This window comes from Corvus brachyrhynchos, unplaced genomic scaffold, assembly GCF_000691975.1.
Source record: "Corvus brachyrhynchos isolate BGI_N302 unplaced genomic scaffold, ASM69197v1 scaffold32, whole genome shotgun sequence".
NCBI lineage: Eukaryota > Metazoa > Chordata > Aves > Passeriformes > Corvidae > Corvus > Corvus brachyrhynchos.
The window spans coordinates 11,330,946-11,346,589 of NW_008237919.1; the positions used below are offsets into that span (position 1 = coordinate 11,330,946).

General features: G+C 37.3%; 1 protein-coding gene across 3 annotated transcripts in view; it reads left to right on the top strand.

The window, feature by feature from the left end:
* The window catches only part of FRS2 (fibroblast growth factor receptor substrate 2), a 36,784-nt gene extending 21,476 nt beyond the window's left edge, over positions 1-15,308 (top strand). The window contains exons 1-5 of one of the 3 annotated variants that reach the window (XM_017733215.1): positions 1,650-1,690; positions 4,006-4,037; positions 4,712-4,870; positions 5,671-5,834; positions 8,177-15,308. In XM_017733215.1, the coding sequence (XP_017588704.1) occupies positions 4,756-4,870; positions 5,671-5,834; positions 8,177-9,127 (1,230 nt within the window). In that variant the 5' untranslated portion in view covers positions 1,650-1,690; positions 4,006-4,037; positions 4,712-4,755 and the 3' untranslated portion in view covers positions 9,128-15,308. Of the gene's footprint in view, positions 1-1,503; positions 1,691-4,005; positions 4,038-4,711; positions 4,871-5,670; positions 5,835-8,176 lie in introns of those variants that run through there. The other 2 variants (XM_017733214.1, XM_008632808.2) reach the window with 2 other exon arrangements.
* Positions 15,309-15,644: the final 336 nt, after the last annotated feature.

Sequence of the window (15,644 nt, forward strand, 5' to 3'; positions counted from 1 at the left end):
AAGTTAGGGAAGGAGTCGTTAGGATAAGGGAATAAATAGCTTTTGGAGAAGTGTGATTATGAACCTGAATGTGGGATCAGAAATGGAAAATTTTAAGACCGCTGATTTTACTTGAAGGTCTCTACCGATTATACATTTTGAAAACTTTTGTCCTTTACATGGAGAAATTTTACTTCTAAGTGCCTTTTGTCCCATATATCTCTGGAATTTATAAGCATGTGAACACTCGTTCATGTGCTTAACCTGCTAAGCATAAAGCATCTGAAGTCAGTGACTGTAAGTAAACGTATCTTTGCATAGTCACACAAGTCAGATTTGCTTCTGTGCTCCAAACCGTATCTGTAAGTTGAGAAAGGAATGTAAGGCTTCCATAGTGAAAAATGATTCATGTATTGCTTGAAGGCAACAATGAAACGAGCTTTAAAGCCATGGGAATTTCTGGAAATGTTTAGTATTATAAGTTAAGAAAGCTGAAGGATAAAATATTTTTCTGTTTTCTTGCTCTTTATGTATCACTTTGTGTAACTAGTTCCTATTTTTCTCCATGTAGAAGTCTTCTGTTGTTTGTGTGGGTCACTGATTTAGCAGCAGGGGGAGAGAGATGAAAGATATAATTTGCAAAATGAGGAAAATGGGCATAAGCCTCAGGGGCAGATGAAACTATTCCTACTTCTTTTCAATTGACTAGATTTCAAGTTGAAAATGTTTCTTTAAAGAGTAACATTAATTCCATAGGGAATTTTTTTTGGTAGCTTTTTTGTTGATTAAGAAAGAATCCCACTAAAAGCAGCATTGTAAGGTAAAATAGGGAGGAAGTATATATTGTCCAAATTCTGTAAAGGATGCAGATGATCTCAAAACGGGCTTAAAAGCAAGAAGAACAAGAGTTTAGCTTTATATGCATCTTTTCACACAAGATAACTATAAGGTATTTGAATTATTTGTTGACTTTAAAAAGGCAGCAAAATATCTAAAACTGTCAGGTGATTCAGCACAGTGCAAGGCTGCACATGTATGTGAAGGAAACTTTATCTTGGAGCCACTTACTCTTTCTCATTCCTTTTCACAACTGTAAGTGGGGTTATATGACAAAGCAAATATTATTTTTTTTTAGAAATGGGGTTTTGAAATACTCCATTATCTGAGGTATGCCTTATCCATGTGGGAATACTAGAATATGTACATAAAGCCAGTTTAAAAAAATACTTAGCTTACAAATCTCTTCTACTTTAAATTTCTCATCAGATTTTACGCTAATGTTAGGCAGTCTCATTTGTATTGTTTTTAAATAAGTATAACTTTAATTTTTTAAATTCTGGGTTAGGGTAGCAAAGAAACTAGTTTGTTGAGTTCTTTTTTTCTTTTTTTTAAATGTTGACTTCAAGGATTGTAACTAATATGACAGTGCAGATGGAGTCTACCAGTCAGGCATTAAGATTATTAAAAGTGGTGGTGTTTCTCAATAGAGTAATTACCTAATGCTTTTTAATTTCTTTTTTATAGGTTATTAATGTGGATGATGATGGTAATGAACTGGGTTCTGGCATAATGGAACTTACAGATACAGAACTAATTTTGTACACCCGTAAAAGGGACTCTGTAAAATGGCACTACCTCTGTCTCCGTCGCTATGGCTATGACTCAAATCTTTTCTCTTTTGAAAGTGGTCGAAGGTGTCAAACTGGACAAGGTATGTGCAAACGTTGTATATAAAGCTTTGTGGAAATTTATTTGATGTCGGAAGATATTTGCCAGTCCTTTGACAAGAGTTACAAAGGCTATAGTTCTATATGTGAATGTGGTTTCTGGAAAAAAATTACCTTATGAAGAATGGTCTTCTGAGGATTTGAGTTGCACATAGTTTTTGGCATTGTAGGTCTGGAGGACTTCAAGCTTCTATGTGAGTATTCTTTCGGTCAACTTAGGAGGTGGATTTGACGGGGAAATTCTCCGGCCTCAAAGGTTGACTTGACTTAGGGGGAGGCAGTAGAATCTAAAACTGTGGAGGAATCTCCTCAGAATTCAAAGAATCTCTATTTTTAAGATTTTAAAAGACAGGAGCATGAACTGGATATCCCCACCGTGTTATTGTCTCCAGTAATAAACTTCTGTGTCATCCTCTTCCTAAAGCAAATACTATTTTCATTAATATCAATGTCATAATTCTCAAATTTTGATATGTTTTTTTATGAAGTGTGTATACTTCAGTTATGCTCAGTTATTTTTTTGTATGGCTTTCACTGGAAAAAGATGGTTACCTTTCCAGTACCCAGACCATGCCTGCCTTGGCCAAGGTTGGCTCCACCTGAGAAGATTCAGGTGTTTCTCTCTTCCCTAGAGAAGTCCCCGAGGGAACAGCTGTTTCAGTTGAGCTCTCAGCCTGGTTTTGCATCTTCCTACCGTGAGATAGCCGTGTGTAGTTGGAATTCTTATGCATTCATATGTTGTGAAATTAAGTTCCAATGTTTTTCTGGATTTTTAGCATTTACTAGTGTTCTTATCAATAATTTTAGACACTGAGGAATTTCGGGTTTTGTTTTTTAATTTCACTGTTAAAAAATCAGAAAGATGGAAGAACTTGATCATAAATAAACCTAGTCAATATTCATTGTCCAAGCAGAGGTAAAGGAAGACAAGTTTTTTTTAATGAGAGTTTAAAAGGCATCAGTTCATCTCCTAATGAGAAATGTAGATATTTTCAAGCAATGAAGTATAGTCCATATTAAACGAAATCTTCATAACTCTTAAAGTAATAAACTTGGTTTTGAAGATAATCACTTTAATGGGTTTTGCAGGTTTAATTTACTGCTTCTTCTGAACATTGAAAACAGATACTAATAACATTTAATTGAAAATACTAATCTGAAGGTTCTTCTCTACAGTCTATTAGCAAGTCTGCAAAATCTTACACCAAGTCTAATTGACTTCTCTGCTTTCCTTCTAATTTTCTAATTTTTCTTTTTTTCTTTTTATAAACAAGATTAAGCAGGCTGTGTAAGCAGCAACCCTTTCTTCCCTCTTTTGTTTCTTGCCTTCCTTATGTAATACTAAAATACTGTGAATATTGAGAAAAAAGAAATGTGGCAGAAAATGTTCTCTCCTGCCCTTTTGCAATGGAACATTGTTCCTGAGACCTACAGTGGGTTTTGTGGGCACAGTTGCAAAACTTCACTTCATGGGATGACCAAGAAGTTTTTCATTTGAGAATTCCCTGAATACTGTCCAGCAACTTCTTACATTAGTCAGTATTCTTGTTTCTGTTTTTTTTCTGTAAAATTAAGTTATTTCTATTGATAAGTTGTGCGAAGCAATTATGGTGAAACATTGAGTTTGTGCTAGGCATTAAAGACCTTGAAGGCATGTTTTGGGAGCACATCTAACAGATAATTCAGGATATGAAACCTGGAAAAGTTGGTATGTCACCAGTTGTGTGACAGATCACATTGTATTTAATATGAATGTATTTAAAGGTGGCTAAATTTCCCAGAAACCTACTGGGAACTTTTTAAAATTTGTGAACCTAGATTTTTTTAAAATTCTGGTTTTTGTCCGTTAAGATTTAAATATCCAGGCAAATGTTCAGAAATATACAAAATACTAAACATGGGCTATTGTACTTGGCTGGATTAGGGACATATAGTAGTAGAAGCACTGTAGCTGCAGTGTTGCAAACATGAAGTTTACTCAGTGCAGTAGCTGCATATTAATAGCTGAGCATCATTCCTCAAAGCCCATTCGGTGTATTCCCAGCTGGGGCTGTGTGAACTTCTGCCATGTGAAGCGTTTCTGGTCGTTCTGATCTATCACAGCTCTGCATCCCTAAATAAATACATGATGATAGTGAGTGCCAGCATATTCACGTGACTGCACTTACAGAAGCAGCTGTATAGGTAGGTAGTTTTCAGTAAAGAGTGTTTTTAGATTGTAATAGTCGCTTTAAAAAATGAGTACCTGCGCCCACGTTTAACAAGCGTGTCAACTTTAACTTCATGCTTTCAATGGAAGAATAATCCAAAGCTGCGACTTTGCTGGTGAGGGTAAGTTGGGACACTCCCTGCTGTTCAAAGGCAAAGTGGCACAATACACACACAAAATACATGGTATTGCTGCTAACTTTGTGTTCTGTGTCTATCCTTTAGCCTAAAACAATTAGTTTGTTACTGTCCGTTTCACACAGTTTGTCTTACTAGCTTTTCATTTTAGTCTTCTTAAAGAAACTAAACTTTTACCCAGTGTTTAAATCCTTTTCTGTTGTGCAGGTATCTTATTTTTATGGTAGTTTAATAGAAATCTGATTTAGGAAATATGACTTTGTAGCAGCACAATAGTTTCATTTAATGTTTTTTAAATACATATTTATTTAACAGGTATCGTTTTAATCAGCTTTAAAAAAAAAGAAAAAAAAATCTTGCTGGTTTTTTCCCCCCTTATTTAGCACTCAAAACTTAGTTTTGCTCCTAACTGAATCAGTTTTCTGTTCTAATTTAACTTTTGGTGCATGGGAACCTTATTCTTCTACTAGATAACCACTCTAAAGGTTGTCACAGTAATTTTGTGTGTTTTGGTGCAACTAAAAATTTCATAACACTTTTGCTGCTTTAACAGGTATTCATTATGTGGATTCCAGTTCTATTTCTTGAAAGTTACATATATTGTAAGGCATATTTCTAAGTTCTAGGATTTTGATTTTTTTCTTTTGGTGTATTTATAGGAATCTTTGCCTTTAAGTGCGCCCGGGCAGAAGAGCTATTTAACATGTTACAAGAGATAATGCAGAATAATAGCATAAATGTGGTAGAAGAACCAGTAGTAGAAAGGAATAATCATCAAACTGAGTTGGAAGTACCAAGAACCCCTCGAACACCTACCAGTAAGTATAGTTCTACTGTCAGATGACATACCTGAATGTAATGTGGTACTTAGCTGAAAATAGCATTTGATTTGAATTTAATCTTTAAGTAGTTAAAAAGAAAGCTAATTTAAAGCTAAGAGGCTAATTACTAGTACTTGCTGAGGATTATCTTTAAGAAATAAGTTTTGGGACCTTATTTGTTGCATAAGAACACTTACGAATCCACCTATTGAATTGCACTATGATACATCAGCATGCTTTACCTGTAGTATTTCAGAGAAATGTTAATGTTGGGCAATGTTTCAAACTTTTTATTAGGGGGGAAAAAAAGGTACTGCTAAAATCACACGTGCAGTGCCTTTGGAATCTTTCTTTTGCTCTGAGTAGATGGATGGGTGAGTGAAGTATTTAGCTAAAATCTTCTGGTATTTTTGAAATCTCAGATGGCTTGATATTTGAAAGTAGGAATTCCAGTTTATTGATGATTTCAGAGAAATGGAAGCTTACGTAAATGAGTCTCTGTTTGCTGGGGAGGGATGCTAATCGTAGAAGGAGAAGTTGCATAGGGAGTTTACTGGGTGTGTAATACACCTAGGTTTCAGTGGTTGCTTCAGAAATGTGTTCCAGTAAATACCGGGATGCTGTTCTGTTTTCCATTTCCTTCCTCCAAGCAAAATTGAGCTTTGTGAATATTTAATACTGTTTTACATATTTTACTTTCTCTTTTGAAACTTAAACTTAAGATATAAGGTGTCTTATTCATATACAGTAAAATGTTCTATTTTAATATGGTTTTGCTTGTTTTCTAATTGAATCAGCTCCTGGGTTCAATGCACAAAGTTTACCTAATGGCTATCCCAGATACCCATCTTTTGGAGATGCTTCATCACACCCTTCCAGCAGACATCCTTCTGTCGGCAGCGCACGCCTCCCCTCTGTCGGTGAAGAATCAACACATCCTTTACTTGTAGCAGAGGAGCAAGTGGGTGTTTTTTTCCCTTCATACAGCTTAGGTTCTACATTACTTCAGATTTTTCTAATGATTGTTCTGTAGGCTTTCACCTGTGTTTTTCAGTATCAGGTGTAATGTATTCCTACAATATTTTAACTACCTCAGAAAAGTGTTTGCCTTGCCTCTTTAAAATGATACTTTCTAGAATGGCTTGATGAGGAATTCATATTTATATACAAATAAAGATATAGAATGTGTGTGTTTGCATAATAATCTTTTCAAAAATTTCAGTAATTATTTTTAAACATGAGTAATTGTATGTTATAATGAGAGATCCTGGTCAAAAACCTTTTTTGTATGTAAGTCTTCTATTTGCCAAATAGAAATCATGGAATAATTTGGGTTAGAAGGGACCTCTAGTCCTCTAGATCAAAGTTCTAAATTAGAGAGTAGCACAGAGCCTTGTCCTGGTCATGTTTTGAATACTACAGTCAAGGAGATTCCACGATATCTGAGCCATGTGTTCCAGTGTTTCACCGCCTTTGTTGTGAAATCATTTCTCCCTAATATGTAATCAGATTTTTGCCTGTTACAGCTGGTGTCAGCTGTCCCTTAGCCTTTTGCTGAACATCTCCACAAAGGGTCTGGCTCTGTCTTTGCTTTATCTGTTAGGTAGTAGTAAAACAGCTATTAGGTTGGATCCTCCTCCTTCTCTTAAAATGGAACAAGGATGGTGTCCTCAGCGTCTCCTTGTATGTCACATGCTCCAGCTCCTCTCTAGTCTTGGCCCTCCCCTGGACTTGCCTCAGTATGGTGATGTCTGTCTTGTACTGGGGAGCTCAGATTCAGGCTCATGAGAGCTGAAGTGATGATAACAGTAACTTTCCTTAATTTACTGGCTGTGCTATTGCTAACACAAACCAGTGCATGTTTGGTTTTCATTGCTGCAAGAGCACACTGCTCACTCATGTTCAACTTACCTGGACCCCTGAAGTTTTGCTGCAAAGCTGTTTTCAATCAGTTGGTGTCTAGCCTGTACTGTACATGCTGTTTCATACCAAGCACTGGACTTTGTATTTGCTGTGGCTGAACTTGGTAAGGTTTCTATGAGGTTGGTTCTCCAGGCCGCTGAGATCCCTCTCAGTGAAAACCCTACCAGTCTGGATAGACTGAAAGCTTTCAGGGTATGTTCTCTCATCATTCAGGTTGCTGATGAAAATGATAGTCAAGTTTAATAATGTAATGTGGTTTAAGAAGACTTTCATGTGTGACAAGAAACAGTGCTGGTAACCAGAGCAGACTGCAGTGAACTATCTTGTGGGAAAGGATTTGTTAGGAGCCCTCACAGAAGAGCTCAGGTGTTATTGTTGGAGTTACTGAATAGTAAATGAGTTTAAAAAAAATCCGTGTAGGAGTCAAGTGATCTGGTAAATGACACTCCAGCTTGCAGAGCTTGACAGAGAGGTTGGCCAAGCTACATGACTGCTGCTGTAAAATACTACTTTTGCTGTTTGGGTATCCATACAGAGAATTAAAATTTAGAGAAGGAATACAGTCTTTCCTATTCAGCCTTGTATTGATCCACTGTGGAAATTGGAGGGATAACCTAGGAAAGTATTTCTGCCTTTCTTATATGGTGCCAAGGCCTGCTTCTTTTTAATTCTGAGTGCCACACTTCATATGGCATTGTATATTTTTCTACTTGAGTTCCTGTTTTTAGGAGTTCCTGTTGGCTCTTGAAGAAAGAATGGACAGTTCTTCCCATAGACCTAAACTCTCTTTTTGTTGCTGGAGTAGTACACAAGGCAAGAGCCCGACGGTTGTCTTAGGTCTCTGTGGTTTTCTTTTTGGTTGAGGTTTTATTTTATTTCCCCTTTTATGAACAGTAGATTTCCTTTGCAGTGTGGAAGTTATGAACATAAACTTAGCCAAAGTAATTGCTGGTCACTGGTAAGGCACAGCAAAGTAGAGCTCTCACTGCTCTGCCCAGGTAAAGTAATGAGCTAAGTCGGAGAAGCCCAAGGTTGCCTTGATCAGAGCCAAGCTATAATAGACCCTGAAAAGCTAGAACTAGAGCACAACTGAGATAAAACATCAAATAAAAATAATTGTCAGTGTAAGATATAAATTCTGGTTTTTTGTTAGAGGAACATTAATGTGTAATAACAAAATTTCAGGAAAAAACCTAAAACTGACTACAGTTCAGCAAAATGCAAGAGGTGACTTTTGCTGTTAAACACCTGCCATCACAAGTTTTTCTTTTCAGGTATTTTGATTAGAAAAGTGGGGAGTTAAGAAGCTAATAAATATGGAAGGAGGGGAGGGAAGGACACAGCAGTGTTTGAATTTCCTCTTTTTTCTTTCCCTTTTAGGTGCACACTTACGTAAACACTACTGGAGTACAAGAGGAAAGAAAAAATCGATCAAGTGTGCATGTGCCACTGGAATCAAAGCTTTCAAACACTGAAACAACTAAAGTGAAAGAAGATCAGATGTGTACTGATGACAGAGATGCTCAGGTTCTCCTGGAGCCTGAAGGAGTGAAGTTTGTTTTAGGACCAACACCTGTTCAAAGGCAGTTAATGGAAAGAGAGAAACTGGAACAACTTGGGAGAGATCAAGTTAGCGGCAGCAGCACAAACAACACTGAATGGGACACTGGGTACGACAGTGATGAACGTAGAGAGACACCATCTGGTAACAAATTGGTGTATGAAAATATAAATAGGTTATCAATCCCTAGTGCCTCAGGGGTCAGGAGAGGTCGCTTGACATCAACCAGTACCTCAGACACCCAGAATATTAACAACTCTGCTCAGAGGAGAACTGCGCTGCTGAACTATGAGAACTTGCCATCCTTGCCTCCTGTTTGGGAAGCCCGCAAGCTGAGCAGAGATGAAGATGACAGTTTAGGACCAAAGACCCCGTCTCTGAATGGCTACCACAATAACCTAGATCTAATGCATAACTATGTCAATACAGAGAATGTAACAGTACCAGCAAGTGCTCATAAAGTAGAATTTCCACGACGTCGGGACTGTACCCCAACAGTCTTCAACTTTGACATTAGGCGTCCAAGTTTAGAACACAGGCAGCTCAATTATATACAGGTTGACTTGGAAGGTGGCAGTGACTCTGACAACCCTCAGACTCCAAAAACCCCCACCACTCCACTTCCGCAAACTCCAACCAGGCGCACAGAGCTGTATGCTGTGATAGACATTGAAAGAACTGCTGCTATGTCAAGCTTGCAAAAAGCACTGCCCCGAGATGATGGTACTTCTAGGAAAACTAGACATAACAGTACTGACCTGCCTATGTGAGCCTGGGGAGCATTGAATCATTTGCACCTTTTGTGAAGTTTCTAAAATTGAAGATGCGAGTACTTTGCATTTCTTAACACTAACGCCTTTTATAGACTAATAGAACTTTTTCTGCATACTTCATGTACTTGTCTAACTAAAGGGAATTAATGTAGAGCAAGTATTCATTTTAGGTAACACTATTTCATTCTACCGTAGAAGTAATTACTGCATAGCAGCATCACCACCTTTCACAGTGCCTCTTTAATTGATTAGAGTCTGAGTGACATGCCAGTTTTGAATTTATAAATATTCTGGTCTGGTGCCTATACTCATTAATGGCATTTATAACACTTTTTAAAGCCTCTTGATATGTGCATTATTAGCAGGTAAACCTAATCTTTCAATATACATATCTGACGTTCATTCCTCATTGAAGTGGTTCCTCCAGAATGAAATGTATGTAATGCGTTAATTCACTCAGTTTGACATACACAAGATGTATTGGTTCATCTCAAGGAATATAAACACCATACCTTTTTTGTCTGTGGGCAAGAAGGCCTCTAATTCCTGACAGTTTCCTTAACTTGTGTGATATTTGAGAGGTCACATTGTTGATCAGAGCTATAAACACATCAAAAACCAGCCGTAAGCTCCTTCCAATGGAATAGAATTCCAAGTGACCTATCAAATTCCCTCTGAAATCTGACAAAATTTTAATCTCATCAGAATTTTGGGGTTTTTGTGAAGGAATTCACAGGTGGGCTGTATGAATTAAGGCTCTCTTGTAATTTCTTAGTTCAGTGTGCCTTCCTTTCTTTGCATTTGTGTGTTTCCTTTTTATTTGTTCCATAATGTCTTGTTTAAAAGTCAAAATTTTGTACATAGCTTTAATTGTTCAGGGTCATCTATGTATTTGTCTTACTCTCTGCATTTGACAAAGAAAGACTCTTGAAGGTCAAATGGTTGTCTTTGTCCAGTGTTCTACTTTTTTATGCCTGACAGAAATATCCCAGCTCTCCAGCAGCATGCATTATTGCACAACTGGAAAGGTTTTTTATGCAGTTATTGTCTTCCTCTAAAGCATCAAACACAGGTTACACGGGAGGCAGGGTACTGGACTTGATAGTTCTTTATAGAAAGTTGTACGTTCTAGCAATGTGCATCCATAGGTGATAGTATACTTTAATTTAGAAAGATAGGTAGTAAATTATCTGAAGGTAGTATTATCTATGAGCATACTTGTTTTCCTTTTGCAGTTGGTGAATTTGGTTACAGTGATGGCTGCTCAGTGTAACAGGTACGTCCAGGTAGAATGTTGTTTATTGACTATGCCAGAGGCACCCTCAGAAGATTTTGTTCTGTTTTGTTTAATAATACTCTGAATAATCTTAGAATTCTGGCAGTATTGCAGGTGCACCTTGGTACTAGCAACAGAAGAGATTGCTCTTGAGCCTGTGATTGCAAAGGAACTGACACTTGTGTGAACTGGTATGATGTAAAATAAGCCTTGAACTGTGAGGAAAAACATACAAGAAAAGCCATTTGGAGATCTGAAAAAGCATTAAGGGTCTCTATGCAATATTTGAATTGAAGTTTTACAAAAGCCAAACTACAATTATTTTCTGTCTCTTGAATTGGTGTGTATTTCTGTTCCTCCAACTTTTTTCTTTGGTCTTCTCTCATTTAGTAGCGGCAGCAGTAGTAGCACCTGAAATATATGTCTCTTGCCATACCATTAGGTGGTATCAGGCAGCCTTTTCACTCTGGCTTTCATAATTCTTTACAGACTGGTACTGAAATACCAGATGGACAAAGAACATAATTCATACAAGTAAAAGATGGCAGTCATTGAGACCATTGTGAGGAACTTAAGAGATTTTTTTAAAAACCCCCTTATTAATAATTTCATGGTCAGCCTCTGCATACTCTTGTGATAGACTCGCTGACTTATGGGGAGACCTTGGTACTCAAGAAGGTAGAGACTACCTAGATGTAGGCATTTTAAAGGTCTGAAATCTCTACCTGACAGGAGGTTGTAGCCAGGTGGGGGTTGGTCTCTTCTCCCAGTCAACCAGTGACAGGACAAGAGGACATAGTCTTAAGCTGTGCCAGGTAGATGTTAGCAAGAAATTGCATTGGAATGGGCTGCCCAGGGAGTTGGTAGTGTCACAAACTCCCTGGAAATCTTTAAGGAAAGACTGGTTGACAAGGTGATGTTCAGTCATAGGTTGAACTCAGTGATCTCAGAGGTCTCTTCCAAGCCTACTGATTCTGTAACTGCTCCCTCAGATCTCTGCCATTGCCTCACCTTATGCTTTGGACCTCCTGGTCCGTACTGAAGAGAAATTACCATGTATTGCAAAATACTTACTGGGTTAATAATATTGATGTGATTCTTCTTCTCAGCATATAGCTCACTTAAATTTGTGAGCTGAACTAATGCTTCAGCATGTGTTTTGAGGCAAATGTGTTTGATCTAGCTAGTTGCTTAGAAATATATGGTCCTCATCTGTATAGTTGGGACTAATTAACTGGACCCTTAAAACACATCTGTGAGGCAGGGATGTAATAATATTCTTAACTGCTAAATAGGGAAGCAGAGGCTTTGTGTAGATCATAAGTGACCTGGTGAAATTTCAGCAACCAGCCATATCCCTCCTTAGTTCCAGTGCACTGTCCTATGCATTTATTCTGAATAGTCTCAGATAAAAAGAATGGTCTGAGCAATTTTTTTACATTGTTGCAAGTTTCACAGTGTTTTCTTAGCTCTGGTCCCCAAAGTTGAGAACATACTGAAATTTCAACTGTCTGTCGCCTTAATTATATTAACAAGTCTGACATATTTTCCAGGACTACTTTTTTAACCTGTTATGTTTTACAGGTGGGATAATGCTTTCTCGTTTTGTGTACGCTGCAAACATCCTGGATAGTCCCTGTCACTCACATGACTCATCTTTAGCATTCCTTATTTTCTGCCCCTTGAAGTAGATGCAGTTGCAATGCACTTTACCCTTTGAGACTTGGTAAATATTTTTTCAATTCAGTCTCTTTTAAAGGCTGTGATGTTAGATTTAGTGTCTGTAATCTGGGATTCAGTTTTCAGCTGAAATCTCTCCATGGTATTTAGATCATATTTATTTTGGGGCCACAGGTGTATAGACAGAGAAACTAGAAATATGTAACCATTTTCTTTAGTAAATGTGGCATGTTAAGTTTACATAAACTAGGTCCTGTAAAAATGGTAGCATCTCCATCAATTCTACTTTTCATCTGTAACGTGCAGTCAGTTGCTGCCCTTCAAACACATTTGACAAGGGGAAACCTTCAACTGTAGGTATTCCTTTAGTGCAATGATTTGGGAAAGACATACATTACCGTATTTTTTAAACAAGGAAACTGAGTTGTTAAAGGACACAAAAAAGTGACCAAAAGTACATAATAAAGATTGTGCTAGAATACAGGGAGTGAGAATTTATTCCATTGTTATATCAGGAAAAGAATCTTTTCCTCAAAATTATGTCAGAAGGAGGACCAATTGTTTTAAATTTTGTGGTGTTTTTTGCTGACTTCCTAAAACAATATTGATAAAGACCATTCTGAAAACCTTGATAGTCATTAGAACATGTTATTGTTTCCCCCAATAAGTATGTTTTGCATGTGACAGGGGTTGAATCTGGTGGTGTGCATTGAAGCACTATTCCTATTAAAGTCTTCAGAGTTCTTACAGAAAATATGTGTTGAAGTAGAAATTTCATATAAAGAATTGATAACATGTTCTCCCCCCTCCCTTCCCCTCTCAATGTTTGGATATTTTTGTGTGTTTGCACCCCTGACTAGGGCTTGGGTGTAAAAAGGATCATGGAAATGTGTAAACTGTAGAAAGTCCAAAGCAATGTCAAAACAGGGCTGCTTTTTATAGGTGACAGACCAGCAGCTGATTTTGCTGGTTTTATAACACTGTGTATTGGCTCAAAATCTGGCTGTTCTTGTTTTTGTTTTATATTTAACCACTTCTCAATGAGAGAGATTCAGGAGAAAGCAGATTGTTCTTATTCGTTGTTGGTGAAGTAAAAATGGAAATTCTGATTAATGTCAGTTACTATTTTGAGCATATAATGATGTATCTGATTTGGACGTCTATTCCTAAGCAGTATTCCTCGCTTCATGTAAGGTGAGATCAATGGTGAAATTCCATTTCTGCACTGTACTAATTTATTTAATGGCTGCAAATAAGATGAAACTAATGGAATAGGAACTAGTAGTGGACTTAAAGCTGAAATTCTCCTATTTCCCCTAAAGGAGTTTGGTCCTTCATTGTGATAGATAGAGTTAGGTATTTTTGGAATTTAATGATATGATCTTTCCCATCTCTTCTTTGAGGTAGCAATTCAGGCATTTATATTTGACAGTATTTACTTAATATAAACCTAAGTTCATTTATTATATCTTTATTTTTAATTCATATACACTCCAAGAAAAAAAAAATCCAGAAGAAATTCCACCACAAAAAACTGCGTTAAGATGGAGTCAGGTTTGCTGATGTCCTTCTTACAAAGCATATGAAAAAGGAGGTCATATGGAGGTTCTTTCGCAATCTATAGGAATTACTTCCTCTTTTGGACAAGATAAGTGAATCAGAAGGAAAAAAGGAGCAACTTAGCATCTGCAACTCTGACCATGTCTACATTATTTCTCGTACTGTGCTGTAAGGTATGTGACTAAGTCTGTCAGATGTCTTATGAGGATATTTTCCTAACACGGTGTTTACTCCAGATTAACGCAGTATTTTGTTTGGAAGTATGTAGGTGTACAGATAGAAATAGAACGTGAGAAATAAGGTTGATGAAACAAGTGTTGGACATTTCTATATTTTTATATATAATGAAGGGCATTTTTGAAATTTTTCTTGCAGTTTTAGTAATTCTTTAGTGTGGCGATATACATATATTGTGACAGTGTTTTCCACTATATCCATTTCTTCGGTGTAATGCTATTTTATGTTGCAAATATGTGTATATACAAAGGAAAAAATGTAAAAGCTACGATTAAAAAAATAGGCTCAAGCCCTTCAGAACAGGGACCGTCTTCCTCTGTGTCTGCAAAGTACTAAATGCCTTGAGGTCCCAGCCAGAGCTCCAGTCTGAGACCTGTAGTGACCGAATTGCCAAGTGAGGAGCGTATGGGAAGCAGCTCCTCTGCTTTCCAAGAGAAGCCTTAGTATAAAAGGTGCCCTGAAGGTCACCCTGCCAATCCCTGGTGCTGGGGTTGTGCTGTGTACGGCTGTTCCCAACACCACCTGCTGAGCGACCCAGAGAGCCCAGAGTCCAGGTATCCTTTGCTCTGGTCCTTCCCTTTGGCAGTAGGAAAGGAAGTCTGACAAGGAGCTTTGATGTCATCAGGAAGTCTTCCTTGTTAGCAGGGTGACCCTTCCAGAGCTTGTTCGGTCTGCATGCAGTGTCCTTTGAAGCTGATCAAATGATTCATGTTGACTTCAAGGGCCACTGGATGAGCTCCTGCAAGATAAGTTTTGCTGACGTAACAGCTCTGTTACACCAGAGGACGTGGTTGATCAAGTTCTTCAGGAATGGTCTAAAGAGATGTAAAAATATAAATATATTTAATTACATGTACTGAAAAATCCTATTTGTTGTGGTCAGAGTTCAGATAATTATGGGAATTTTGATTTCTTAGCCATACTTGCATATATATTGCTTTAACTATTGTGTATGAAAGAGGAAGTGGTTCTAAAATGTGTGAAAGATCAGGATTACACCTGTTTTTTAATGGTCATGTTATTTAGGAATGGATGTCAGCGAATTTAACTCCATAATAATGCAGTTTTTTTGCATTGGAATATGTGTGTATATCATACACCCACATTTTATATATAATATATTATATATTTGGTACTAACGTTGTATTTTGAAACTTTGCCAAATTGCGAACACAGATGTTCTCACTTGTAAGACTTTGGTATTTAATAACTGAATGTATAAGAAATACTCTGGTATGAGAAGAAAGAGTGGTATATGGTGTCCCACAGTCCAGATGGCTCGACCAGCAGGCACGTTGCCTTTGTCACATCTCGCTTCATTGCAGCATCACCTTTGGTCTCCTGGAAGGCAGTGTGTGTCCAGCCAAACTGCAGGCCAGCTGCGCACCGCGCTAGTGTCAAAGCTGACTGGTAGTAGTGATAAAATAGTCACCAGTGTGCCACAAATGCATTTATTAAATGCAGAAATAGACATTTCTACAAAGGCCAAAATCTTATGTTGTATGTTCCTTTCTTGTCATTACATTGTATCATATTGTAAGATTATTGTATGTCCTAATTTGCATTATAAAATGTTTTTCCTACTTAAAGGCATAAATATAGCAACTTTGTATAAAGGTAGCTTTCTAGATTTTTATTTCTTTTATATAAAAAAAAGTCTAAACAGTTGGGAGTACCATTGCCAAATTGTTTATAAAATTTCAAGTAATTTTCCCTGTTCAGTGAATTTGTTTTTCCAAACATTCCATATTTCTTATACTA